General features: G+C 49.2%; 1 protein-coding gene across 1 annotated transcript in view; it reads right to left on the bottom strand.

Moving 5' to 3' along the window:
* Window positions 1-27583, bottom strand: part of LOC130124324 (microtubule cross-linking factor 1) — an 86057-nt gene that overhangs the window by 4569 nt on the left and 53905 nt on the right. Inside the window, exons 7-13 of the mRNA XM_056293783.1 lie at window positions 25800-26021; window positions 20016-20180; window positions 14590-14757; window positions 8884-9153; window positions 5505-5834; window positions 3904-3980; window positions 1252-2839 (exon numbers count right to left, since the gene is read on the bottom strand). Coding sequence (XP_056149758.1) covers window positions 1252-2839; window positions 3904-3980; window positions 5505-5834; window positions 8884-9153; window positions 14590-14757; window positions 20016-20180; window positions 25800-26021 — 2820 coding nt within the window. The remainder of the gene's footprint in view (window positions 1-1251; window positions 2840-3903; window positions 3981-5504; window positions 5835-8883; window positions 9154-14589; window positions 14758-20015; window positions 20181-25799; window positions 26022-27583) is intronic.

Here is a 27583-nt window from a genome sequence, read left to right as displayed (position 1 = left end):
AGCATCATCTGATAAAGCCAGCACACCACTTATCAGACGGCCAAAACAAAAACGCACTTGGGTACCCTCCGTGAAACCACAGACCAGGCTACAGCCCGGGGCGATTATGTCGCTTCTGATCAGCGGACGCTGAACAGCCGCCTGCTAAAACGTCACCGCCTATTAACGTGCACGCCAGACAGTCGGCATCTATGGGATTCTGGTGCCTCCCACGCATGTTGGGGTATGTTAAGTGTCTACTGCATAATGTTGTAATGTGCAGCTCCAGTACAACATGTCCTACTTTGACTCCGAACAGACAATGGGTTATGAGACCAGGGTCGTGCCCGTCTCTCTGGGGAGGTAAACCCACTAACAACATGCTAAGTTAATGTATACTGTGGCTGTTGAATAAGTAACGCGGGGATTCGAACCGGCGATCCCCGTGGTAGTAGGCAACGGAATAGACCGCCGCGCCACCCGGACGCCCAGTTCAATTTCAAACTTATCATTGGTATCGGAAGCACAAACCATATTAGTTGGGCAACAGCAGCAGTTTAGGCGTAAAGGTGAAAGGTCAAACCAGGGGAAAGTCCCGGTGGTGCAGAACTAAGCGGAAGAAGGAAATGCTAAAGGCTAGAGTTTCTAGTCCAGTGTGACTTCCAGGTAGAAAGTGTGAAAAAGTTTTAACATTACCATAGCATCAGCCAGTGCGTTAAGTCTGAGAAAAAATAAAACGAAACATTATAGTTATGTTAATAACTGAATAACTACAGAATATATAATATCTCAGGTTTCAAGACTGTGGCAGGGTGTGTACGCTTGTTTCAGGAGGACTCGATTGGCTCGGGATAGCTTAAATCACACTCGCACACACACACACACAACACCAAGATAAAAATGTGTCCCCAATATTTATTTCATCATTCGCTATACCCTCTTAATCACATCCAGGGTTGTGTGGGCTGGCGTTTATCCCAGCATGCATTGTTCCAAAGACAGGAGGACAGCCTGAATAGGTTACCCGCCCATGCACACAATCACTCACTTATCATTCACACCAACGGGCAATTTAGAGTCTGTAATTTTCCCAGCATACGTGTCTTAGGATAGTGGGAGGAAACCGCAGCAACGACAGGAAAACCGCTAAGCCACCATGCCGCCTGCAGGTATTTTCACAAAAAATCCAAAATCGTGTATTCCGTCGTGTCACAAACTCACAGGACTCAGACCAGATAATCGACAAAAGCATTGGATCTGTTGAATATTTACCTCCATGCATCCCGACTGCCCCCTTTCTGACTCGGTTTGCCTGGAGACTTCCCTGCTGTGTCCGCCCTGCCCCACTGTCTGCAGTCTCCTCTCTTCTCTGAAGCTCTGCTCCAGTAGCTTCTTGTTGAGGATTCGGGCTGCGTTCTCGGCCAGCGTGTAGCCCGGAGGAGCCGACAAGTCCTGTCTTATGCTCACCACCTCCGGGGTCTTGTCCCCCTGGGTTTCCACTATTAGCTGCACAGGGCTGGGGGAACGGCCGCGAGCAGTCCTCAAGTACTCCTGTACGACGCACGCTGACTTTGGGTCTGCAGCGGGATCAGTGGCGGTGCCGTTGCTGTTGTTGTTTGGGTGCGGGGTGGGCCGAGAGCGGCTGGGAGACTTGTTGAACTTCTGCGTTGGGTCGTAGCTCACGGGGGTGTGGTCGATGATGTTAAAAAGGCTGGAAAGACCGTCGTTGATGGTGGTGTGGACCGGGCTGTCTCGTGTGGTGGTGGAGCGAGCCCACGCCGACTCGTTGTTGCCCTTCTGGGGTGTGGTTGGGGTGGGCGCCCGGCTGGTGCTGGGTAGTTCTGCCTTGCTGGAGGTGGACAGCTTGCGCTGGAGCTTGGGCGAGCCATATTTAGGTGAGCAGCAGGGCCGCTCAAACTTGCTCTGGACAACAGGGGAGTACTGGATTTTCCTCAGGCTGCGCGAAGGGGAGGAGATGGGGGTGGAACCACCACCTTTAGGGGTGAGGCAGCGGTGGGGGCTGCTGGTCAAGTTCCTTAGCACGTCGGTCTGCAGACCCACGCTGATAGTCTGTGTGGTCTGAGTGCCTCGTGTGGTGAAACCGTTGGTCTGGCAGGCAGTGTCCCGGACCGCAGGGCCTGGCGAAGAGCGGATAGCATTCCTGACGGAGAAAGCCACTTCCTTCATGTCGTCGCTCAAGTTCCTGGAGAGCTGCAGGTCCAGGGAGGTGGCATAACCCACCGTGGGGCAGACGGGAGACTGGCTAGGAGGAGTCAGCAGCCCCCCACCCTCTAGGAGGCCGCAAGGCCACCTCCCACCGCTGAACATCTCATCTGGCCCACTCGCCCCCACTCCCGCCTCTCCCCCTCCTCCGCCCCTGGATTTGGTCTCTTTGGCGTACAGGAAGTCCGGCTCTGAGGCAGTTGGGTGTTCGGCCGCCCCGTGTCTGGTGGGGTTGTGCATCCCGTAGTGCTCCACTCCCACCCCTGCTGCTCCTGCACCATTGCCCCTCAGTGGGGATTTGTGGCAGTGCTCGGGGCTACTCAAGGTGCTGGTGGTCAGGGTGGCGCTGGTGGTGAGGAACCAGGAGGTTGGATGGAATGGATCCGGTGCGGGCTCCCCGCCTCTGGCATTTGCGGGTCTGTCTGGCCATGCCTCCAGGGTGGTGCCTGGGCCAGAGACGGAAGAGGGGAAGTCCCAGCCCTTGTTGTTGAACTCCTCGATGTACTTGAGGTCATCTGGGGAAAGAGGGGGAGTGACATCGTCCCTCCCACAGTCGCCATGGCGAGTCTTGTCCGGGAGGAACGGCGAGCTGTCCATCAAGCGTTGGAAGTCACTCATGGAGCACACTGACTTGGCCCTGGGGACAGACACACACACACACACACACACACTGCATTACCATAATTATCAAAGGGATCGGAGGTGTCAGTGACAAGTCTTATCGGTAGACAATGAAACCGCACATCAAACCAAACACCGACTGCTGTGGACTTGTCTGTCTTTTTCTACCGCAGGTAGAAAAAGCTTCAACTCGAGTCAGTGTTTTGAAATTCAAAGTAATAACTCTCCCTTGTTTTGAAGCTGCCTGAATTATTCAACATGGTGACTGTGATCATATCCTTCCTGGAAAATAATCCTTCATCAAAGACATGAAGTAAAACAAGATCCTCAAAATACAAAGTCAATGTCACTTGAAGTGGCCGATAACAGAATTAACAGCCGCTCTCCCAAAGGAGTAACAAGTATGCATGAGCTCCAGAATAATGCAGCAGGAGGCTGGGTAATACACAGCCACTGGCTATACTGGCTATACTGGGTCTGTGTATACTCTGTCTTTTGGGTTTTTTTTTGGATTTCTCCCTTTTCCTCCTCCCCAATTGTACTTGGCCAATCACCCCACTCTTCCGAGCCGTCCCGGTTGCTGCTCCACCCCCTCTGCCGAGCCGGGGAGGGCTGCAGACTACCACATGCCTCCTCCGATACATGTGGAGTCGCCAGCCACTTCTTTTCACCAGACAGTGAGGAGTTTCGCCAGGGGGACGTAGTACATGGGAGGATCACGCTATCCCCCCCCCAGTTCCTCCTCCCCCCTGAACAGGTGCCCTGACCGACCAGAGGAGGCGCTAGTGCAGCGACCAGGACACATACCCGCATCCGGCTTCCCACCCACAGACACGGCCAATTGTGTCTGTAGGGACGCCCGACCAAGCCAGAGGCAACATGGGGATTCGAACCGGCAATTCCCGTGTTGGTAGGCAACAGAATAGACCGCCATGCCACCCGGATGCCCCCTGTGTATACTCTGTTGACATTTCACAGAAAATACTGCAGTACTTGCAAAGTAGGATGCCTGTTCAGAAAGTCTTTGAACTCGGTTTGACTCCTTGTTTGCTCTAAATAAATATATGAGCGAGCGGTTACCTGAGCAAACTCCCGCTGCTCATCTCCTCCTCTGGGTATGCAGGAGAGCCTTCTCTCTCGGGTATCTCATTCAGGGCCTGCAGGCAGACACAACACCACTTACAGACATTCACAGCATCGGTTCCTATCCACTTTGCATATCTATATAGGAAGCGGTTTGGTCCAAAGTCATCTTCAGTTTGAAAAATAAGTCGCAGATATTGACAAAATGGCAGCTGAATTTTTATTTTTAAATACCAGAATAAAAACCAAGAATTGGGATAGCAGACTTCAGGATAGTGTCCTTAAAGGTTTGCATGAAATGAAAAATGAATTTTTCATTTTTGTTGCCCCTTTATGTGTGCCTAACTTAACACTATGTTCTACAAATTCACAAAAAATATTTTATTTTTGCGTGTATAATAATATTTTTATTTCTATGTGACATCATCCTGAGAGTGTGTACGTACACTAACAAAAGCGTCCAATGAACAAGTGAGATTGAGAGACGAGTGATCTTCTACCACCAAATTGAAACTAGCTAGTAGCAAATTGGTGTCCATATTCCCCTAAAAATGCCCGGGCATTATTGTCTGTCACTCAACTCTAACTCCCTCCCCTCCCAAAACCTCACCCAACTGTTTCGTTTCAGACGGATAAATCAAACTGCAGAAGTTTGCGGTGCTCTAAGTGTTTCATGGGACCTTTCAAGTCCTTGGTTTACAAAGGCTTGGGTTCTTCATGGTGTAAAGAAACTGAGGCGATATTGTGTTATAACCAGTTCAGGGTCACAAAGGGGCAGAGTCTATTTCAGCACACATTGGGCACAAGGTATCCTATCCAGGCATGTCCAACACAAAACACCCACAGACCCAATCTCACATACGTTCCCATCTATAGTCAGTTGGAATCGTGCAGACTGCAGAATATTCAGAATTTGCTGAAAGTACTTGGTAGGTGTGTTATAAGGCAGTTATTCAAGACCACAACATAAACCTGCATTTCTGATGTTAAGCTGATGTCGTTCAAAGTAATTTACAACGAGTGAACAACTGCAGTTTGAATTTCTTGCTCAAAAGCACTTTGGCAGGACACATGGCTGTCTACTGAGACACAGTGGCTGCTACAGCGATGGAAATTGTGCGCTTTAGGTTGCAGGATCTATCCATTCATTATCCAAACTGCTTTATCCTGCTCAGGGTTGCGGGGATGCTGGAGCCTATCCCAACAGTCATTGGGCGGCAGGCGGAGAGACACCCTGGACAGGCTGCCCGGCCCACCACAGGGCCGACGCCGACACACACACACAAACACACACACACACACACACACACACACACACACACACACACACACACACACACACACACACACACACACACACACACACACACACATTCATTCACACCTAGGGACAATTTTATGTTAGCTAAGGATAGCTAAAAATTGTTTTTATGATGCTGATTTTGGCCACGCTAGCTACCAAGTATTTGTATTTGTATGAGTATTTGTAGTATCTGGTCAACTACACCGCCCTATCAGATTTCTCAATTCAACCACCAAACAGCAATACAGACGAAGCAGCGACTTCGTCTGGATGACGCCCAGACCAGCGGTGTTACCTCCTTCATGCAGGGGAACCTCTTCTCGGTCACCAGTCGGGAGGGGGGAGGGACTTCCAGGCCACTAAGCGGGTCCAGAGACAGAGCATCCAGGAAGAGGCTCTCCATGGGGCCTTTCAGCCTCACCGCGGCCCCCTGCTCCTCCAGCACCGCGTCTGAGTCGGAGCAGGGACGCACGGTGGGGACCGACGTACATGGCGGGTGGGGAGACCGGGGGGAGCGGGGGGCACTGCAGGGGCTGTCCTGAGGCGAGAGTACCCCCCTGTGGCCCAGCCCGCCGTCCTTGACTTCGGCGCCCTCGCCTCTCCGGGCATTTAGCTCCCTCTGCATCTGTGTAAAAAAAAGGGGATATGTGGTATACATGTGTTATATGTGATAATCTTTTATTTTTTGGGGATTTTTCCTTCTTTTTTTTCTCCCCAGTTGCATTCGGCCTATCAACCCACTCTTCCGAGCCATCTCGGTCGCTGTTCCACCCCCTCTGCCGATCCAGGGAGGGCTGCAGACTACCACATGCCTCCTCTGATACATGTGGAGTCGCTAGCCGCTTCTTTTCACCTGACAGTGAGGAGTTTCGCCAGGGGGACGTAGCACGTGGGAGGATCACGCTATTCCCCCGTTCCCCCTCCCCCCTGAACAGGTGCCCCAACCGACCAGAGGAGGCGCTAGTGCAGCGACCAGGACACATACCCACATCCGCCTTTCCCACCCGAAGACACGGCCAATTCTGTCCGTACGGACGTCCAACCAAGCCGGAGGTAACACGGGGATTCGAACTGGCGATCCCCGTATTGGTAGGCAACGAAATAGACCGCCACACTACCCGGAAACCCCCTAATATGATAATCTGTCAAGGGAAAACAACTGAGCTCTTGCTGCCAACATTTGTTGTACCTTATGGAGGTTCAGACCCTCTGACCAGTGGACCCGGTTTCCCCCTTCCTACTAGTCCCTACGATCCCCTTCCCCACTTTCACTATCAAGTGATCCCGCCATCTTTACTCTCAGGGGTTTGAGTCTGTTTAGACTGGTTGTTTGTCTTGCACTCTTTTTTTCTTGTACTCGGAAAACCTGATTTTATTATTCTGTCCGTTTCTAAACTCGGTTTACAAAAAGCCCCAGCCTGACTCGACTGTCACAGGGAGCGGACGGTCCGCTTGTGTTTATCTATTTACACAGCTAGCTTATTTCTACGTGGGATGACAGTCAAGCGAGGACCATGGTGTTACATCACAAGGCACGGAGGCAGCAGAGTCCTCAAAGTGTCGTGTGTTATCGAGAGCGTATCGATTTGGTGGCCTGGTTTTGTATTGCTTAACAAACGACCCCTGTGCCCGAGGAGGACACTCGTTCTCCGGTCGTCTGTGCATCCAGCAGCTCTCAACCTGTCACAGTTATGAATCACAGCATCCCTGCCCCCCTTTTTAGTGTGTTTCCACCCGATGACAGGTCAGCGGTTTTGGGCCGGACAGCACACTGAATATTCACAGAGAGGTCCCGGTGTTATTCCTGGTCCGGATTCCCACATTTCGTATTCTCATCCACTTTCCCGCCATATTAGCTGCCGCGTGGCTCTACCTGCCGCCCTGAGCATCCCCCTCTCTAGAAAGGTGAAACGATGCAGTTCGTCTAATTAAAACTCATATAGGGCATCCATTATTCAGTAATCCTCAGTATTCATGGTATGGAGCCAGTGCAGATATGAAGTGCCACAACAAATAATATCATCACTTCGGGGACATTACCTCTCTCTCGCTCACTGTGGACTGCCCTGATGGCAGAGGTGGAAAAACCCGGTCCAGAAAGTAAAAACCCTAACTGTGTCTTTACTCCACCCATGTACTAAACCATCAGATTGCACTGACTAGTTTCCCAAATCAGCTGGTTTAATACATGGATGGAGTAAAGACACAGTTTGGGTTTTTACTTTCTGGACCGGGTTTTTCCACCTCTGCCTGATAGTGTCTCTGGTGAGCTCTCATCGCATTCATTCAAGCATACACAGACATACACACGCACACACGCACACACACACACACACTTCTCACATCCTCATTTTGGATTCGTCTCCTATTTGATGCTCTCTGGAGCAACGTTGTCACAAGGCTTTCCAGTTTAGAAGCAGTGTTGTGGACAAATCTGCTCAAACTCTCATGTCTCGCTCTCTCTCTCTCGTCTTAGAGGGTAACCACACCTAGACTCCATCTACTATCCCCCCCCCCCCCCCAATTGTATCTGGCCAATTACCCCACTCTTCCGACACACCCCCACATCTGGCTTCCCACCCGCAGACAAGGCCAATTGTGTCTGTAGGGGCTCCCGACCAAGCCGGAGGTGACGCGGGGATTCGAACCGGCGATCCCCATGTTGGTAGGTAACGGATCAGACTGCCATGTCACCTGGACGCCCAGCACATCCACCTTTTAATTCACAACAGCAAGAAGAGCCAGGTTTGCTCATCACCCCCCCCACCCCACCCCCCATTTCAGTTTTGCAGTTGCTTTGCTCCGGGGTAGTCTGGTCCCAAAAGGAAACAGAAACGGATTGAGATGCTCGCCATCCGCCACTGCACTGCTGAATGAGGTTGGTGCATGATATTGTAAGGAAGCCACATCTGACTACATCTGCCCTGCAAGGACAGTCAAGATTTCTACTACTAAGTCATTACTTGTGTGTGTGTTTGTGTGTGCGTGAGAGAGAGAGAGAGAGAGAGAGAGAGAGAGAGAGAGAGAGAGAGAGAGAGAGAGAGAGAGAGAGAGAGAGAGAGAGAGAGAGAGAGAGAGAGAGAGAGAGAGAGAGAGAGAGAGAGAGAGAGAGAGAGAGAGAGGAGGTAAGAGGACCTCTGTATGACCTGTGTATATTTCTGGTGCATTGAGCTTCTCTCCACTCTTGAGTTTCAAGTTGGATGCCTCGGTAAGAAACACCAAAAGTCAAACTTTTCCTCCCCCTTTCATCTTCACCTCATCCTCGCTCTCTCGCAGCCTCTCATCCTCCCTCTCTAATATATCTTCAACCCTTTGTCATGCTATCCCTTTCCCTATCTGCTCCTCTCCTCTCCATCATATCTACTTTCTCTCTTGCCAGCTTTTGCTCACCTCTCTCATCCTCTCCTCTAAACTCTCTCTCTCTCATGCTCTTTATCTCTCCAACCACCCGTCTCTTTCCTTCCCTCGGTCCTTGTCTCACCTCCTCCACCTTATCCGCTCTCTCTCTCCCTTTGACCCGTCTCTTTCCTTCCCTCGGTCCTTGTCTCACCTCCTCCACCTTATCCACTCTCAATTCAATTCAATATGTGCTTTATTGGCATGACATACGTTTTTGTACATATTGCCAAAGCTCTATTCCAGACCATCCCCTCCCCTCCGTCTCTGCTTTTTACCTTCTCCATCTTGCGGTGGAGCTCTCTCATGCTGCCGTCCCACTCCTGCCTCTCCCGGTCGAAGCGCTCCAGGAGCTCCACCCGCTCATGGCTCCACCTCCTCTCACCATGCTGCAGTCTCCAGCGCAGGTCCAGGGAGGTGCCGTGACTCTCCGCCAGGAGACGCCGGTGCTCCTCACGCTCCTGCTTGAAGGCCCATTCAGGATCTCCGCCCGTTCTCGCCTCACCTCCCTGAGCCTCTCCTCTCACCTCCCTTTGTGCTTCCTCCAGCTGGTCGCACAGAGGAGAAACAAGGCGGTTACACCACACATCGGACCCATTACACATTATAGTGAGCAAATGTAAGAGCTGTGCTGAGTGAACAGCCGTCATCATCACACATCATTTTTATTTGCATGTTCCCCCTCTCTGAGCTGACCCGTTCCTGCTCCACCCCCTCTCGCTGATCCGGGGAGGGCTGCAGCCCACCACATGCCTCCTCCCATACATGTGGAGTCACCAGCCACTTCTTTTAACCTGACAGTGAGGAGTTTCACCTGACAGTGAGGAGTTTCACCGGGGAGGGGGGCGTAGCGCGTGGGAGGATCACGCTACTCCCCCCCAATTCCCCCTCCCACCAAACAGGCACCCCGACCAACCAGAGGAGGCGCTAGTGCAGTGACCGGGACATATACCCACATCCGGCTTCCCACCCACAGACACGGCCAATTGTGTCTGTAGGGTCGCCTGACCAAGCCAGAGGTAACACTGGGATTTGAACCGGTGTTCCCCGTGTTGGTAGGCAATGGAATAGACCGCCACGCCACCCGGACACTCTTGTATTTGCATGTTTACCTCTATAAACAAAAAACAAATAAGAGAGTAATGCGACAGGTTGAGCAGCGGGACGAGCGGGAGGCGGGGGACAACAGACCTAAGTGACTTTTGATAAATCATCACATTCTGGATTAAACGTACAGAAAAATAACCACGATGACAGCAATCAAGAGGACACGCGAAACGTGAACACACAGCGAGGATTCTGACCTGCAACTTCTGTTTAACTACTTCTTAACTACTGATGTACGAAGAGACGTAGTGATGAATTTCAGCCAGGGGAGGGGGTGGGCGGTGGGGGTTGTGTTCACACATTTACATTTCAGCTACTTGGTACCAGGAAGAGTGTTCGGAATCGTGAGCCGACATTCCCGCCGTTGACAGAAACACACTGTTAGAGCATGAGAGGGACAGATTCAGACTTCAGATCATACGCTGATGGGGTTGGTGGCGGGGGGTGGGGGACAGGAAGGGGGGGGGGTGTTCACCGGGCGGCGCTGTAGAGATCATCAAAACATCCGAGAGGAGGGGGAGGGAAATCCACAACGAGGGCTTTTTACTTCCTGAAAGAGGGGATCTTTGCAGCACCCAGACCGGCTTTGATCCGGCGGCATAATGGCGTAAAGCGGACAGCTCCCCGCCAATTAAGCTCTTGAGCTGTGTGATGGAGCACGATTCAGAGCCCCGCCGTCCAACACCGGTTTACATAATTCTCACTCACGAGTCATAAATGATCGCCCAACATGCTTCTAAAGTGTCATTTAAACCATGCCTAATTATACATTCGAGTGTGATTAAAGGCTGGTGACTGACTATATATATATATATATATATATATATATATATATATATATATATATATATATATATAAACAGAGACAGTCATTTAAGAGGCTGCACACACTGCCAGCAACTGAAACAGAGCACTGCTAAGCTTCCTAATTTAACCGGTGAGCAGTAATATTAATTTCGGATATTTCGAGATAAATCACCCGTCACTATTAATACCTTGTTAAACATGCAGGTGAGGATGAAACTGAGTTGAGAGGGGCTGCAGCTAAAATCAAACACGAGGATGAAACGAAATGCCCACCGTACTGGCCCACGTATTTATCCCAGCTGAACAGGACCGGTTGGGGAGATTTTTCCGAGCTCTTTCTATAATTAAAATGTAGCGCGGTTGAACGAGCTCTGCGGTGTCTTATCAGCGGGAACTAATTATATTGAACTTCATGGAGGCCCTCCAGCTGACTCCGCACCGCGCAAAGATATGAGCCATGTAAAAGGCCACGGGCAGGTATGACACACCGAAACGGGGTTAAAACAATAATCTCCCTTAGTCAACTCCTCTAAACCTCGCCCGAATGTCGGAGCTGATATCTCAGACAGCCGCGAAGACCTTTCATCACAACTTCTGCTCCCCGCGGCGAAGGCTCCTACCAACACACGGGCGGCCACCGACTCAATACCACACGTTCGCCGTGATCCTTTTACGGTTGCTCTGCACTGTTTTCAATCTCTCTGTCCCAAATGTGTCCTGCCGCTCATAAGAAAGACGATCTAGTCCAGTGCTGGGGCTTACATGTATCAGACACAGCTGAAGACATGACGGTCTTACCCTCGCCCTGACTGTCATCTGCAGCGACCGCCCAACTGGTCAAAACGACATCGATTCAATATCCTCGGGTTCACTGCAATCCTTTTCCTGCTTTCCCCATGTTGGCGTAAGTCTCCAATTCCCAAATATGCATTGGCTTTCTCCACATACTCATAATATAGTATATATACATATACATATATACATATACACACTCCACATTTATATACACATATACACACACACACACACACACATATATATATATATATATCATAATATAGTTAGCTGGTTTGTATGTTGCCTCCAATGGTGGCGTGATCAGCACTCAGTCTTAGCCCCCCCTACAACATGGCCAGAAGTTGAAATATCTTTTTTTTCTCCCCCTTTTTGCCCTCCAATTTTAGCCGGCCAATTACCCCACTCTTCCGAGCCGTCCCGGCCGCTGCTCCACCCCCCGTGCTGATCCGGGGAGGGCTGCAGACTACCACATGCCCCATCCGATACATGTCGCCAGCTGCTTCTTTTCACCTGACAGTGAGGAGTTTCGCCAGGGAGACGTAGCGCGTGAGAGGGTCACACTATTCCCCCCAGTCCCCCCCCCAAAGAGGTACCCCAACCAACCAGAGGAGGCGCTAATGCAGCGACCAGGACACATACCCACATCCAGCTTCCCACCAGCAGACACAGCCAATTGTGTCTGTAGGGATGCCCCACTGAGCTGGAGGTAACATGGGGATTCGAACCGCCGATAGGCAACGGAATAGACCGCTATGCTACCCGGACGCCCGGGGTTGAAGTACTTTTGAGTTAAATACTTAAAGAGATAGTTAGGAATACTAATGTTGTCAATCGGTAGATTTCATTTTTACATTCATTCATTCATTCTTTTTTTTTTTTTTAAAGAATATTTTTTAGCATTTTTGCGTTTATTGGACAGAGGATAGTGAAGTGGCAGACAGGAAACGAGGGGAGAGAGAGATGGGTATGATATGCAACAAAGGTCACTGGCTGGAATCGAACCAGGGACGTCGCGGTTACGTGGCATACGCTGTCACCATTTGGCGACCAGGGTGCCCCACATTCATCCATCCTGTACCTCAGTCTGGACATGCAGTTCCTGCTTAGTCAGCTACATCGCATTGGAGGTCAACAGGGACAGTTGGATAACTCACATTCAGCTCCAAAAAGTACTCCACTGTTCTGCCAGTCTATGCTGCAGCAGCCCGTTACAGGAAACTCAAGCAACCATTTCACAATGTTCAGTAGTTTTATAGGTAAATCCCTTAGTGTTTTCTGGACCCGTATGTTCTTTGCTGTGTGCGGCGACATGACACTTGATCTAAAATGGCTGTATTCATCTTTACATTTCCTGCAAAATGCGGCCTAGCAGCGATGTTATTTGCACACATACGCTACCAGTGAGCACAGTAAAGCTTCCCTCTGCTGCAGACCGAGAGGATCACGGGTCCAGCAAAACACTTTCAGAAATCAGAAACACTTCATGCACTTGCGCACATGAAATGAAACGAAACGTCGTTTCCCCCAGCAGCGCAACACAAAGACAAAAACACATCCAAAAACTACAAGAACACATATCCAATCTAACACAAATATCTAAACTAAAAAAAAAAAAATCACTGTCCAGGAGAACAAACGCCAGGATGACTGTTGGAACTGCCGGTCAGCATGGGCTAGCAGTTAGCTTAGCCTGCCCCGCTTCCACGTCCTGTCAGACTGCCCTCGGTGTTTCCTCTTCGGGCCTAGTTCCGGTTAGGGCCGTGGTCCTTGGGCCCACAAGCTGCAGCAGACCAAACTCCCTCAGCTGATCCAACGCCAGCTCTCCCAGCCATTAACACCTCCCCACACTCCACACAACGACACTAAAAACACAGTCAAGGCTAGGCGAGGCTGTCACCAGACCACCCTCGGTGTTATTGGACCTGCTGGTCTGCATGGGCTAGCAGTTAGCTTAGCCTGCCCCGCTTCTGTGTCCTGTCAGACTGACGTCAGTGTTACCTCTTCAGGCACAGGTTCAGGCAGGGCCGTGGTCCCTGGGCCCACAGGACGCAGCAGACCAAGCTCTCCCAACCAATCCAGCACCAGCTCTCCCAGCCATTAAATGAAGACACAAACTTAGACACAGATGTGGACAAAGACACTGCAAACGCCGCAAACGTGAATTCGCGACGCCATCTTCCCACACTGGTACTGGGTGAGGCCACTGCAAACATGAATTTGTGCCGCCATCTACCCACACCTTCCGGTGTGGAAGCTAAGGAATATTCACTAGGAATAACCTCTCTAATCCGTCATGATAGACTGCTGTTGTATTTTGTTAGATTTGGCTGAACAGTGGAGTGTTTTTTTTTTAACCAAATGAAAACCATCCAGTTGTCATTGTTGACTTGCACTGCAATGCAGCTGGCTAGCAGGAACTATGAGTATAGCATAAAGTACGGGAAGAATAAACGCCCATGAAAATTAAATCTACCGATCAACATTAGTGTTGAGAAGAAAACAGGAATGTGCTACAAAAATTCAAAACCCTCCCTTTAACCCCTGGCAGCTCCAGGACAGCTGCAATATCGGGCTAATTCTGTTCCCCGACCAGATAAATCACACCGAATTCAGAAATATAACTAAGCCTATTAGCATGGTGTGCCTCAGCAGCAGTCCTCAACAAGCAAACGCTTACCCGAATAAAAAGCAGATCCAAAGCAGCACATCCCACAAATAGGAAAAAATGCTGAATCACTTAAAAGCTGAGTAACAATAATATTATACACCACCCGGGTGGTGCCAAGTGAGCGGTTTTTCATTTTCCCCTAATTTGGGGATATGGTACCAATTTCTCTCTGAGTCTCTGGACTCAAAAGCAAAAGGAAAGATAAAAAGTGAGGGTACACATGTGTCTCTTATAGGGTCCTGGTTGGTCCATAAAGCACAAACACATCCCGAAAAAACTACAAGTCAGATGAGAGCCTGCAGGTAAACACGTACACAGAAAAAAATACTCAGGACAATGCATGTTGTGCATTCCTCTATGATGTTTGTGGTGTTTTACTGACGAGTCAACATATACCCAGAGTTTTAGTCAGGAAATATTTTAACCCTGCTCCCACTGACAAAGATCCTGTGTGTCACAAACTACTGGATGGGGGCATACCTGGAAGTGAGCAGACTTTGATAACCTGGATGACCCCACCCTCTCTGGGCAAAGACCTTCAGAAAGCGATACCCAGTATTTTTCTCCTGCTCTTTTAGGGCTAACCCCATAATGTCAACCGCACCTGTGCGACTTGGCACTTCATCTCCGCCCACTTCACGTCCCAGGTGGCTTTGTCGTTGGCGTAGGACTGTTGCAGCTGGCGCCGCCGTGCCTCCTCCTCCCTCAGCTCCCCGCGGAACTCCTCCAGCAGCGTCCGCAGGGCCTGCAGCATCCGACGGTTCTCTCCAAACTGCACGGGAGGAGATTCGGACGAGACCAGTCAGTGGAAACATGCATTTTGAGCACATGCGAAGCTGCGTGCATGCACACAGACACACACACATGCACACATTCTTGTACTCTCATCTTTGTGAGGACCCCCCCCCCCCCATTGACTACATTCATTCCTTAACCCTAATCCTAACCTTATCCCTAAATCCAAGTCCTAACCCTAAAATAGAACCATATGTGTATGTACATATACACATATATTTATACCTGTTTTGGATATTTTTTTTGTAATGCACTGGTGGTGCACTTGTATTTTCATGTAAAAACGTCCTCGCTCTGATGGCTAAAAAAAATCAAATCAGGGCGTCCGGGTGGTGTGGCGGTCTATGCCGTTGCCTACCAACAGGGGGCGCTCCCGTTTGAATCCCTGTGTTACCGCCAGCTTGGTCGGGCGTCTCCACAGACACAATTGGCTGTGTCTTCAGGTGGGAAGCTGGAGGTGGGTATATGTCCTGGTTGCTGCACTAGCGCCTCCTCTGGTCGGTTGGGGCGCCTGTTCGGTCGGGGGCGGGGGGGGGGGGACTGGGGGGAATAGTGTGATCCTCCCATGCGCTACGTCCCCCTGGTGAAACTCCTCACTGTCAGGTGAAAAGAAGCGGCTGGTGACTCCACACGTATCGGAGGCTGGGGGGGGGGGGTGGTCAAACTGGTTCTCACAAAGACACAAGTACAAGAACACACGTGCACGCACACACACACACACACACACACACACACACATTTATTATTTGTAAAGTTGAAAATACACATACATTGTGTGTTTGTAAACTTGTTACACACCAACCTCTCCCCTCTGTTCTTTTTCTGCATGCTATAAACGTTGTGCACTACTGCATGGATTTATTTCAGCCATTTTACCAGAGGCGCGTGCACAGGGGCAGGCTTTGACTCGTAAATTTAAGTGCGTTTTGCATTTTGCCTCTTGTCCTCGTGATGTTTATGGCTCTGTAAATAAATTTAACTCGGCTCTCAGCCTTTCCATCATATCCCTCTTGTCTCTCCCAGTCCCCATTAACATCGATCTCTTTCTCATCCCCCTCTCCTCCCTTGTCCTTCCTCTCGACTGTTACCTTTGTGTGACGTCATAGCTCAATACTAAATGAATAAATGAATGAAAGCGGCGTTGCCCTTTAAATTCTGTGTTCTCCATCGATCAGTACACGCGACATGTCAGTGGCGCGCCGACTACAGCGTCAGCAGCGAATCTGCAAACGCCATTCACGAGACCCGGGTCGAAAAGGTTTTGCAAATAATGTCGGACACTAATGGCTCAACTTGATTTAGCTGGACTAATTAGGTGGGGAATGGTCGTGGTTCGCCAAACCCGACAGCACAATGAGAGCAGAACATTTAGAAAATGACAGGGAAGTATTTGAAAGTACGTGTGGCTTTATTTCCTGTCGTTTGGGAGCGATATAAATTGTCGGTAAACCCCGCCCCTCTGGTACTCCCCGCAGATCAAAACTAACACCTACTGTACAATTAATAATGGGGCCCTGCCTTGTTGTCATCAGTAAGAAGTAATAATATCGAGCTACACAACGTAGGTTTACCATTTGTTTTAAAACAGGGGGCGTGGGGTGTCCGGGTAGCGTAGCGGTCTATTCCGTTGCCTACCAAGACGGGGACCGCCGGTTCGAATCCCTGTGTTACCTCCGGCTTGGTTGGGTGTCCCTACAGATACAATCGGCCGTGTCTGTAGGTGGGAAGTCGGATGTGGGTATGTGTCCTGGTCTTTGCACTAGCGCCTCCTCTGGTCAATTGGGGCGCCTGTCTGGGGGGGACTGGAAGGAATAGTGTGATCCTCCAACAAAAACGGGGGGCGTTTACGCGACGGGAGCAAACTGACTCATTGTGTTATGACAGAACAAAATAATGCCCTGTGTTTCCTGGGCCGCTCGTCTCACACTGAGCAGAGGGCTCTGAGCCTTTAGGGGACTGGTGAAGTATCTGCAGAGTCCAGCAGCAAGGGTCTAAACACACAAAGGGTCTCTGTGTGTATAGCATCATTACAGAGCCTGTATCTCTGCACCCCGGTAGAGCGAAAGCTCCGGGCTCAGCTGCTTTGAGGGCGTTGTGAGGAGTCAAACCCATGTAAGGCCAAACTAGCACCTCCCAGAGCAGCGTAGCTAAGAAAGGCAACCGAATGAAAGATTGAATAATACAACATAACTTGCATAGCTATCTGAACAATGTATTTAACGCACACAAAGAGCCACAATAGCACATGGCAAGTGGTATATCTTGGTATTGAGGTGAAATTTAATACTCATCTTAACCAGGGAGTAAGGTGGGAAACAACTGCCCATGCTCAGGAGCCCTTTAGCAATATTCAGATAAGGGCAGAACGATGGTTGTTTCAGCATTGACATTATAATGTATGCAGGTACAGTAGTCACACTGCACAATGTGACTCAGATCGGCCTATCATTCACATTACACAAACTTTTTACTACTTGATAGAAAGTTAAAACTTGCAAGTTCATTTAAGAGAGATTTGTAGTTCTATCCATTTTTTTTATTTATAAAAAAACCCCTCAGGAGACTGATGTATGGCTGCTGTTTATTTCTTTTCTAATTTTCACATTTCTAATGTGTCCTTTCTAGACATCACCCTTCTGTCACTCATTCACAGATCAGCCCCTTATTGTAATGGGAAGCAAAGTGCGGAGTAAATACTGGGTTGATGGTAGACTCATCTGGATTTATGGGTGAGTATTAACTGAATACAAAGGCGTTATGTTGAGTTAACCCGAGTATTGAACAACTGCCTTTGGGCCCTGTCTGCAATCATTCATGCCATTGCAAGAGTGATACTCGCCTTCGTCTCCTGTGTTTTTCCTCATCCTGCCCCAATAAATTCTTTCCAAATGGAGCTATTAAAGTTAAAATCTGAATATATCTGGTGAAATCTTTCTCTCTCTTTTTTTTTAATCCCTTTTTCTCCCCAGTTATATCCAGCCAATTACCCCACTCTTCCGAGCCGTCCCGGTCGCTGCTCCACCCCCTCTGCCGATCCGGGGAGGGCTGCAGACTACCACATGCCTCCTCCGATACATGTGGAGTCACCAGCTGCTTCTTTTCACCTGACAGTGAGGAGTTTCGCCAGGGGGATGTAGCGCATGGGAGGATCATGTTATTCCCCCCATTTCCCCTGAACAGGCACCCCAACCGACCAGAGGAGGCGCTAGTGCAGTGACCAGGACACATACCCACATCCGGCTTCCCATCTGCAGATACGGTCAATTGTGTTTGTAGGGACGGACGCCTGACCAAGCCGGAGGTAACACGGGGATTCGAACCAGCGATCCCCATGTTGGTGGGCAACGGAATAGACCGCCACGCTACCCGGACGCCCTCAAATCTGTTTTTCTTTAATATGGCAATACATATCGCAAAAAAAGAAACAAAAAAATTGCACTGTCAATTTTTCCCAACATTGTCCAGCTGTGATTGAGATAAACAGACAACAGCCTGTCAGCAGCTCATCATGATAACTGACCGACCTGCTGACCCGACGTCTCAGACGATGTCCGAGTCATCGGCGGATGAGAAAAAGATGTGTAATGCTGTGTAACGTAGCGCTGCAGAAATGATCCACCCTGCTAGCCGGGTCCTGCTGCGCTGGCTATACGTAGATGCTAGCTAGGCTAAGTTTACATTTCCCCCTCTTGTGTAAAACACCTCAGACACAGAGTTGTCAGCTGGCAACAACTGCAGGAATTTTCCACACTATATCCCTATTTCAGATAGATGGAGATAGGATGGAAAGTCAGGGAAGTGGTCCTTTAATATAGTCTCCCAGGCGGGTTTGTTGATTTGCTCATGGATCACTGCTTTGGGATTTAAGGAAAGACCTCAGATCAGGATTACTAACTAGCCTCTGTTGTCACGTCATGGCAAAATCAGAACCCAAGACAAACTGCAGCACTTAAGGCTGCTAAATAATACATCGAACCCGGAGTACATGAGTACATGCTTTCACTACCACTGATGGACAGATGAAGGGCAGCACATACAGCTAGCTAGCTAAAGCAGAAGACGCTACACGGCGTGTCTGGCGAGGGCCTAACTTCCTGAAGCATTCGGCAGTCCAAACATCATACTGTGCTTTCAAACCTCACGGTGTCGTTTAAAAATACACTTCCCCCCCTTTTCCTAGTTCAACTAAATTTCATGCTTTACTGTGAGCGACAAACATAAAACCTGGTTTAGTCATTGTAATGGTTTCTGCAACGCCACGCAGGCCGCCATCATCCTTTGCACGGTGTGGCACAAAGCAGTCATGAGTAGCTGCTAAATGTGTCCCGGTAAGGAGATGAACTGGGAAAAATGCTTGTTTGGAAAATAAACATGGAAAAAACTGGCTGCCCTGACTCAATTGACAACCATACATGAGTTCGGTTACAATTAGACAGGTCATTTTATTCCAACAGCTGGGGGCAAATGTGAGGGAATGGACATTAAACAGGCCTTATGGAATAAAATATTCTGACATCCATATTTAGTCAGTTTTTTGGGTGGGGGGGGGGGATTTTTTCCCCTTTCTCTCCCCAACTATACCCGGCCAATTACCCCACTCTCATGAGCCGTCCCGGTCACTGCTCCACCCCCTCTGCCGACCCAGGGAGGGCTGCAGACTACCACATGCCTCCTCCGATCCAGTGAGGAGTTTCACCAGGGGGACGTAGCACATGGGAGGATTACATTATTCCTCCCCAGTCCCCCCCCCCCAACAGGCACCCCGGCCAACTAGAGGAGGTGCTAGTGCAGCGACCAGGACACATACCCACATCCAGCCTCCCACCCGCTGACACAGACAATTGTATCTGTAGGGACGCCCGACCAAGCCGGAGGCAACACGGGGATTCAACCGGAGATCCCCGTGTTGGAAGGCAATGGAACAGACTGCCACGCCACTCGGACAACCCCATATTTAGTCTTTAAACTTATTTTTAGAGGTTTGGTGTAAGTCTTGAGTTTACAAAACCTGTGATGAGTTGACAGATTCATGAATGTGAGGCTGCTACAGGGTTTTCTTTCATAATGAATTCTTTAAAACTGAATTATCAAAAGAAACAGCGACAGTGTTGTCAGTACTGATGGCCACATGAGCAGGCATTGAACAAGCGTGTGCTGGCGGTACAGGTAACTCCCAATGGCTGGGATGAGGAGCTCAGTCGAGGCCCCGTGAAGAAGGCGTAAACAGACGACTACCTGTCGTTGATGCTGTTGTCGTTCGGGGGATGACAGGGACACCACAGGATCCGGATCTGGTACTGCCCCGGGGGTCTGGGGTGTACACAACTTGCCCTCCCTCTCCGTCTCCTCCTCCTGCTCCAACGTCTCTCCCATCTCCGGGATGCCCTCCAACTTGTCAAACTGGAACAGACACAGGCAGGGAAGGTCATATTTAATGTGTCTTTATCTGTCTGTCTGTTTAATTCTCCCTGTTTATATATGTCGGTGGTACCCCACGCCCTTTAACACTGGTCTCCATCATCACTGAAGGGGGTTAAAATGTTCAAGTACACAGGCCACATGCAGGAAGTTTCTTATGGGACCAGTTCTTGCCAAGTCCATGTGGTCCACCTCAGCAGGGTCAAACAAGGTCCCCACCATCGCAACATCTCTTGCCACTTCATGCAGTTTTATCTCAGGATACTGCAGGAGTACAGACGCTTAACAACCGACAAAACGATTCATCAGTCCTGTTTAATAAAAGGAACACGTTCAGGAAGTCATTACATTCAGCGGAAGTAAGAGACGCTCTGCTCACCTGGAACCACATAAAACCAACACACTTGCAGTACCGACTTGCATCTGGCCAGTCACGAGCAAAGGGGCGGAGCATCAATAAATCAACCAACCAAAAAACAGAGACTTCCAATCACTCTGGTGAGCAGTTAACCAGCCGATCAATCACTCAGTCCTGCAATGCTACACACTGCCTTGTGGGTGGGTGTGTGCGTGTGCGTGTGTACACGAGAGGGAGAGGGAGAGTGTGTGTGTGTATGAGAGAGTGTGTGTATGAGTGTGTGTGTATACGAGTGTGTGTGTGTGTGTATGAGCAAGAGAGTGTGTGTGTGAGTGTGTATGACAGTGTGTGTGTGTGTATGAGAGAGAGAGTGTGTATGTGAGTGTGTACGTGTTTGTATGAGAGAGTGTGTATGTATGTGTGTGTGTGTGTGTATGAGAGTGCCTGTGTGTACGAGAGAGAGAGTGTGTGTGTATGAGACAGAGAGAGAGAGAGAGTGTATGAGACAGAGAGAGTGTGTGTCTATGAGAGCGTGTGTGTGTATGAGACAGACACAGAGAGAGAGTGTGTGTGTATATGGGACAGACACAGAGAGAGAGAGTGTGTGTGTATGAGACAAAGAGAGAGAGAAAGAGAGTGTGTGTGTGTGTGTGTGTATGAGTGTGTGTGTGTATGAGAGAGAGAGAGAGAGAGAGAGAGAGAGAGAGAGGAGAGAGAGAGAGAGTGTATATGAGAGTGGGTGGGTATGAGACAGACAGAGAGAGAGAGAGTGTGTATGAGACAGAGAGAGAGAGTGTGTGTGTGTGTGTATGAGAGAGAGAGAGAGTGTATATGAGAGTGGGTGGGTATGAGACAGAGAGAGAGAGAGAGAGTGTGTGTGTGTATGAGTGTGTGTGTGTATGAGAGAGAGAGAGAGAGAGAGAGAGAGAGAGAGAGAGAGAGAGAGAGAGAGAGAGAGAGAGAGAGAGAGAGAGAGTGTATATGAGAGTGGGTGGGTATGAGACAGACAGAGAGAGAGAGAGTGTGTATGAGACAGAGAGAGAGAGTGTGTGTGTGTGTATGAGAGAGAGAGAGAGTGTATATGAGAGTGGGTGGGTATGAGACAGAGAGAGAGAGAGAGAGAGAGAGAGAGAGAGAGAGAGAGAGAGAGAGAGAATGTGTGTGTGTGTATGAGTGTGTGTGTGTATGAGAGAGAGAGAGAGAGAGAGAGAGAGAGAGAGAGAGAGAGAGAGAGAGAGAGAGAGAGAGAGAGTGTATATGAGAGTGGGTGGGTATGAAACAGACAGAGAGAGAGAGAATGTGTGTATGAGTGTGTGTATGAGAGAGTGTGTATGAGAGAAAGAGTGTATGTGTATGAGAATGTGTGTGTGTGTATGAGACAGAGAGAGAGAGTGTGTGTGTGTGTGTGTGTGTGTGTGTGAGTGTGAGCAGGCCCACTGCCTACCACCACAGGATTAGTTGGTGTTTCCCTCCACCCAGAGTCATAAAACATTTGAAGAGCCTCTTGTTCCTGAAGGTGGACTCAGCCCCGCGTGCATCACAGTACTCTGACCACCGCTTGTTGTGAGAGTCACTCTGAACAGATGTGAACAGGTGTGTGTCCATCCAAACATCACCTGAATTTGATGCAAACCTCTAAAACAGTCCAGAAAATCACAACCCCCTTCAATGGTGAAACAGGGCAAAAAGGGCAAAATATAAATAATTTACTTGGTTTTCAGTACTTGGATCCCCAGAATACTTTTGTTTTGTTTTGGAAGTAGCGCCCTCTATCAAGCTGTGGCGATGTCATTTCATGGTAAGTTAGGCATCAAACAACTTCAAGATACTTTAATGCAAATTAATATTAAAAAATGAAGCAAAATATTCATCCTTTAATGCAGCGCATTAAGGGATGAATATTTTTTTGTGTGAATGTTTTTGTGTATGTGTGAACAGAGAGGCAAACTTCCCCACATCTGAATAAATGAATAAATCATTTCAGAGCAAAATAAAAAGCATAGATTATTATGGAAAATGCATAATGCATAAATAAATAATAACAGAAAAGTCATCCAAGATGCCATCGCTTACAGAGAGAAGAGACAGGGGAAAGTCTTCCGTCTCCACGGTGCTGCGTCTCTGCTTCTGCACCAGTCTCCCGGGGATCTTCTGGGACCAGAGATGGAAAACCCGCGAGCGGCACAGACGCCTCTATCAGTTCCACCCAGGAACCGTTTGTCCCCGAGGGCTGATTAAAAGGCCGGCGTCGCAGTCACGGTGCAAACAGGTGCGTTTCCTTTCCAGCCAAACGGTGAGTCCAAGTGTGGTTCTGCCGTTCTGGCTTCAGAAAGCCGTTAAAAGGACCACACCACGGTGCGGCTCCGTCAGTTCGGCGTTAAGCAGTTAAAAGCCGACTTCCTCGTGTGCAGAACCGCATCGGCACCTTATACTGGCATGGATCTCGCCAGTATAAGGCGAGGACACTCACAAAGCCACAGACACGATCCGGTCAGTGCGTATATGATTTTACTGAATGACGTCAAGGTAACAAGTGAGAGACGTACACAACCCAAGTAACCCAGAAGTACACAACAGGATAGGCAATATTTTAGATTTTTTTTTCTCTGATAATTTGGTGCTTCCATTCAGGATCCCCCCCCCTTTTCCTCCCCAATTGTACTTGACCCCACTCTTCCAAGCCGTCCTGGTCACTGCTCCATCCCCTCTGCCGATCCGGGGAGGGCTGCAGACTACCACATGCCCCCTCCGATACATGTGGAGTCGCCAGCCACTTCTTTTCACCTGACAGTGAGGAGTTTCACCAGGGGGACGTAGTGTGCATGGGAGAATCATGCTATTCCCCCCAGTCCCCCCCCCCCGAACAGGTTCCCCGACCGACCAGAGGAGGCGCTAGTGCAGCGACCAGGACACATACCCACATCTAGCTTCCCAACTGCAGACACGGCCAATTGTGTCTGTAGGGATGCCAAGCCGGAGGTAACATGGGGATTCGAACCGGCGATCCCCGTGTTGGTAGGCAACGGAAGAGACCGCCACGCCACCCGGACGCCCCTCCATTCAGCATTTTTAACTGCAGCTTCAATTTGTGTGAAAATAGTTTGAAGGAAACAGCTAATAACAGGAAAGATGGGAGAGTATGAGTATGAGTGCCAAAACTTTTATGAACTTTTATGGCAGCACCATGGAGAGAGTCTTGACAGGCTGTGTCACAGTGTGGTTTGGCAGCCTGACAGCTCAGGACTGCAGACCGCTTCAAAGGACTGTAAAGACAGCAGCAATGATCACTGGCGTGGAATTACCACAACTTCATCATATTTACAGCAGTCGCTGCAAAAGGAAAAGTTGATGGAGAAGTATAGAGAAGGTCAGAAGGAGTTAAACTGTGTCTGTAGCTTTAGAGAAAGCATATGACAGGGTGCCGAGAGAGGAGGTGTGGTATTGTATGAGGAAGTCGGAGTTGCAGAGAAGTACGTAGGAGTGGTAGAGGATATGTATGAGGGAAGTGTGACAATGGTGAGGTGTGCGGTTGGAATGACAGATGGGTTCAAGGTGGAGGTGGGATTACATCAAGGATTGGCTCGGAGCCCTTTCTTGTTTGCAATGGTGATGGACAGGTTGACGGACAAGATCAGGCAGGAGTCTCCGTGGACGATGAGGTTCGCGGATGACATTGTGATCTGTAGTGAGAGTAGGGTGCAGGTTGAGGAGAGCCTGGAGAAGTGGAGGTATGCACTGGAGAGAAGAGGAATGAAAGTCAGTAGGAGCAAGACGGAATACCTATGCGTGAATGAGAGGGAGGACAGTGGAATGGTGAGGATGCAAGGAGTAGAGGTGAGGAAGGCGTATGAGTTTAAATACTTGGGGTCAACTGTCCAAAGTAACGGGGAGTGCAGAAGAGAGGTGAAGAAGAGAGTGCAGGCAGGGTGGAGAAGAGTGTCAGGAGTGATTTGTAACAGAAGGGTACCAGCAAGAGTGAAAGGGAAGGTTTACAAGATGGTTGTGAGACCAGCTATGTTATATGGTTTGGAGACAGTGGCACTGATGAAAAGACAGGAAGAGGAGCTGGAGGTGGCAGAGTTGAAGATACTAAGATTTTCACTGGGAGTGACGAAGAAGGACAGGATTAGGAACGATTATATTAGAGGGACCGCTCAAGTTGGACGGTTTGGAGACAAAGCAAGAGAGGCAAGATTGAGATGGCTTGGACTTGGGTGGAGGAGAGATGCTGGGTATATTGGGAGAAGGATGCTGAATATGGAGCTGCCAGGGAAGAAGAAAAGAGGAAGACCAAAGAGGAGGTTTATGGAAGTGGTGAGGGAGGACATGCGGGTGGCTGGTGTGACAGAGGAAGATGCAGAGGACAGGAAGAGATGGAAACAGATGATCTGCTGTGGCGACCGCTAACGGGAGCAGCCGAAAGTAGTAGTAGTAGCTGCAAAAGGAAAGCTCAAAACATCATTAAGAACACCGGCCACTGCACTCATGTTCTGCTTTCGCTCCTTCCATCCAAATAAACCTTAGTGGCGTAACAAATCACACACCACCCATCTCAGTAATAGTTTCTTTCCACAGGAAGTCCAGTTGCTGAACAGCTGATGCACCCATATGCACCTCACATTGTTGTGTTATCGTGTGCGGTATATATTTTTTGCGATGGCATGTCCTTTGTTCTTGTGTCTTTGGTGTTAAGGCAGAGAGGACCAGAGCATAAGAATGTCATTGTCCTCCACACATGACGATAAAGTTGAACTTGAACTTGCGATAGAGGGCTAATAAAGCAAATAGGAGCCGTACGCCTTATAGTAAAAAACATACAAAATTGGTACTCAATCATGTGACATGGAGCGCCACGTGTTTGCTGATTTCATTCCCATCCAACACTACACCAACTGGTTTCAATGAGCAACACACATTCAACTGGGGGGAGGGGGCAGGCCTTACCAGTGAAATCAGATGGTATAGTGTTGGGCTGTAAGAAAACCAGCATACCGTAGCCCCCCCCATGACACGTGGTTGCGTACCACCGGTACACATAATGTACTGTACCCCAATCAGCCACCAGAGAACGCTTGACCCTACGCTGAGTCCTTCTTTAAGAACAAGATGGTTGTACCTTGCATCAGACGAACTAACAAATGCCCTACGCCCTCCACTATCAGAGAACCTCCACCTCCCACCCCACCCCACACACACACACACACACACACATGCACCAGCACCACCAAAACAATGATTCTTACCTCCAGGTACGTCGTTTCATCCCCCCCGTCAGCCCTGCGACCGACCCTCCAGTGCATGAGGATCCACCTGAGCTTCATGTAGAAGATGATGGTGTTGTGCCTGAAGAGGCGGACCTCCTGCTGCAGCATGGCTCTCTCCTGGGCCCAGGGCCCGTCGTGGCTCTGCAGGCCGTGCAGCTCCAGACCTCCTCGCCGGGTTTCCACATGCGAATACTCCTCCTCCTGGGAAAGGGCGGGGGGGGGGGGGGTCATATAGAGAGTCATTAAATTAACATTTATTTCTCATATATGAAGTTAATTTAACATCATACAAAAAAAATACACCCATGTACGTATAGAAGATATGAAAATAAAAACAAAAGTCACATCGAGAAAAAGGGCAGGGCAAAACTGAAGAGCCACACATTGTGACCAAAAAAAAATCAAAAATCAAACGAGGCTACATTTCCCCTTCTATAATCAAGAGGCATCACTTATCGGAAAGTAATCAAACAACGATATAAGAATCAGGATCTGTTTTTATTTCACGAGGACGTTGTTGTATTGTTGACTTGGTGGATTACACACACAAGACATAAAATGGAACGATAAAGGCAGAACATCTAAAAAGTTGAAGGAATATTAGTCTCCTCCATACAGTCTGCAATGGTACATTCGTCATCATCAAAAAACTGGACAAGGGGCGTCCGGGTGGCGCAGCGGTCTATTCCATTGCCTAACACCACGGGGATCGCCAGTTCGAATCCCCGTGTTACCTCCAGCTCGGTCGGGTGTCCCTACAGACACAATTGGCTGTGTCTGTGGGTGGGAAACCAGATGTGGGTGTGTGTCCTGGTCACTGCACTAGCGCCTCCTCTGGTTGGTCGGGGCGCCTGTTCGGGGGGCAGGGGGAACTGGGGGAAATAGTGTGATCCTCCCATGCGCTACGTCCCCCTGGCGAAACTCGTCACTGTCAGGTGAAAAGAAGCGGCTGGCTGGCCACATGTATCGGAAGAGACATGTGGTAATCTGCAGCCCTCCCCGGATCGGCAGAGGGGGTGGAGCAGCAACCCGGACAGCTCGGAAGAGTGGGGTAATTGGACGGGTACAATTGGGGAGAAAAAATAAATAAAAATGGACAAATATTTTTATATATATATGGAGTGTTTTTCCATAGTGGAAACAGCTGTTGGTGCACATTAGCACATCCTCATTAACCAGAAAATGCTTTATTTATCCATTTACATGCTGCAGTAGTTATATGGTCATGTGATCACTGGACAGAAGGCAGGGGGACACTTCAGACAAGTCACCACACCGCCCCCCCCCCCCACACACACACACACAAACACATAACCATTTGTAATTTAGTGTCTCCAGTTCACCAAACATGTGAGTCTGCGCATGTTTGGACTTCAGGAGGACCCAGAGGAGCCGGGATCGAACCTGGGACCTTCTTATCAACTCTGCTGCCCCCTGATCTACATTTTAACTGCTGTTATTGCCATTAAATACCTAATCTGAAATAAACAAAAGAAAGGGTCTGTTTAATAAACTCGTCAGAATGAAAAAATAGTCTCAGTTATCTTCCATAACAGTTCCATTTATTATCATGGCAATCATGTTGTCCCACTAAACCAGCCGTTATTCTGGACACTCAGTGGACGGCTCATTCTTCAGCACAGCTCTGTGTCTGGTTACGAGCTGCTGTGTTGTGGGATTGACTTTCACAAAATATATTGCGTTTGTCAACATCTATTTATGCTGCCATAGTTATGCACGCGTGCTGACACATCTGGTTGAAG

Source organism: Lampris incognitus, chromosome 14, assembly GCF_029633865.1.
Source record: "Lampris incognitus isolate fLamInc1 chromosome 14, fLamInc1.hap2, whole genome shotgun sequence".
Lineage (NCBI taxonomy): Eukaryota > Metazoa > Chordata > Actinopteri > Lampriformes > Lampridae > Lampris > Lampris incognitus.
This window is presented reverse-complemented; position numbering and strand designations above follow the sequence as displayed.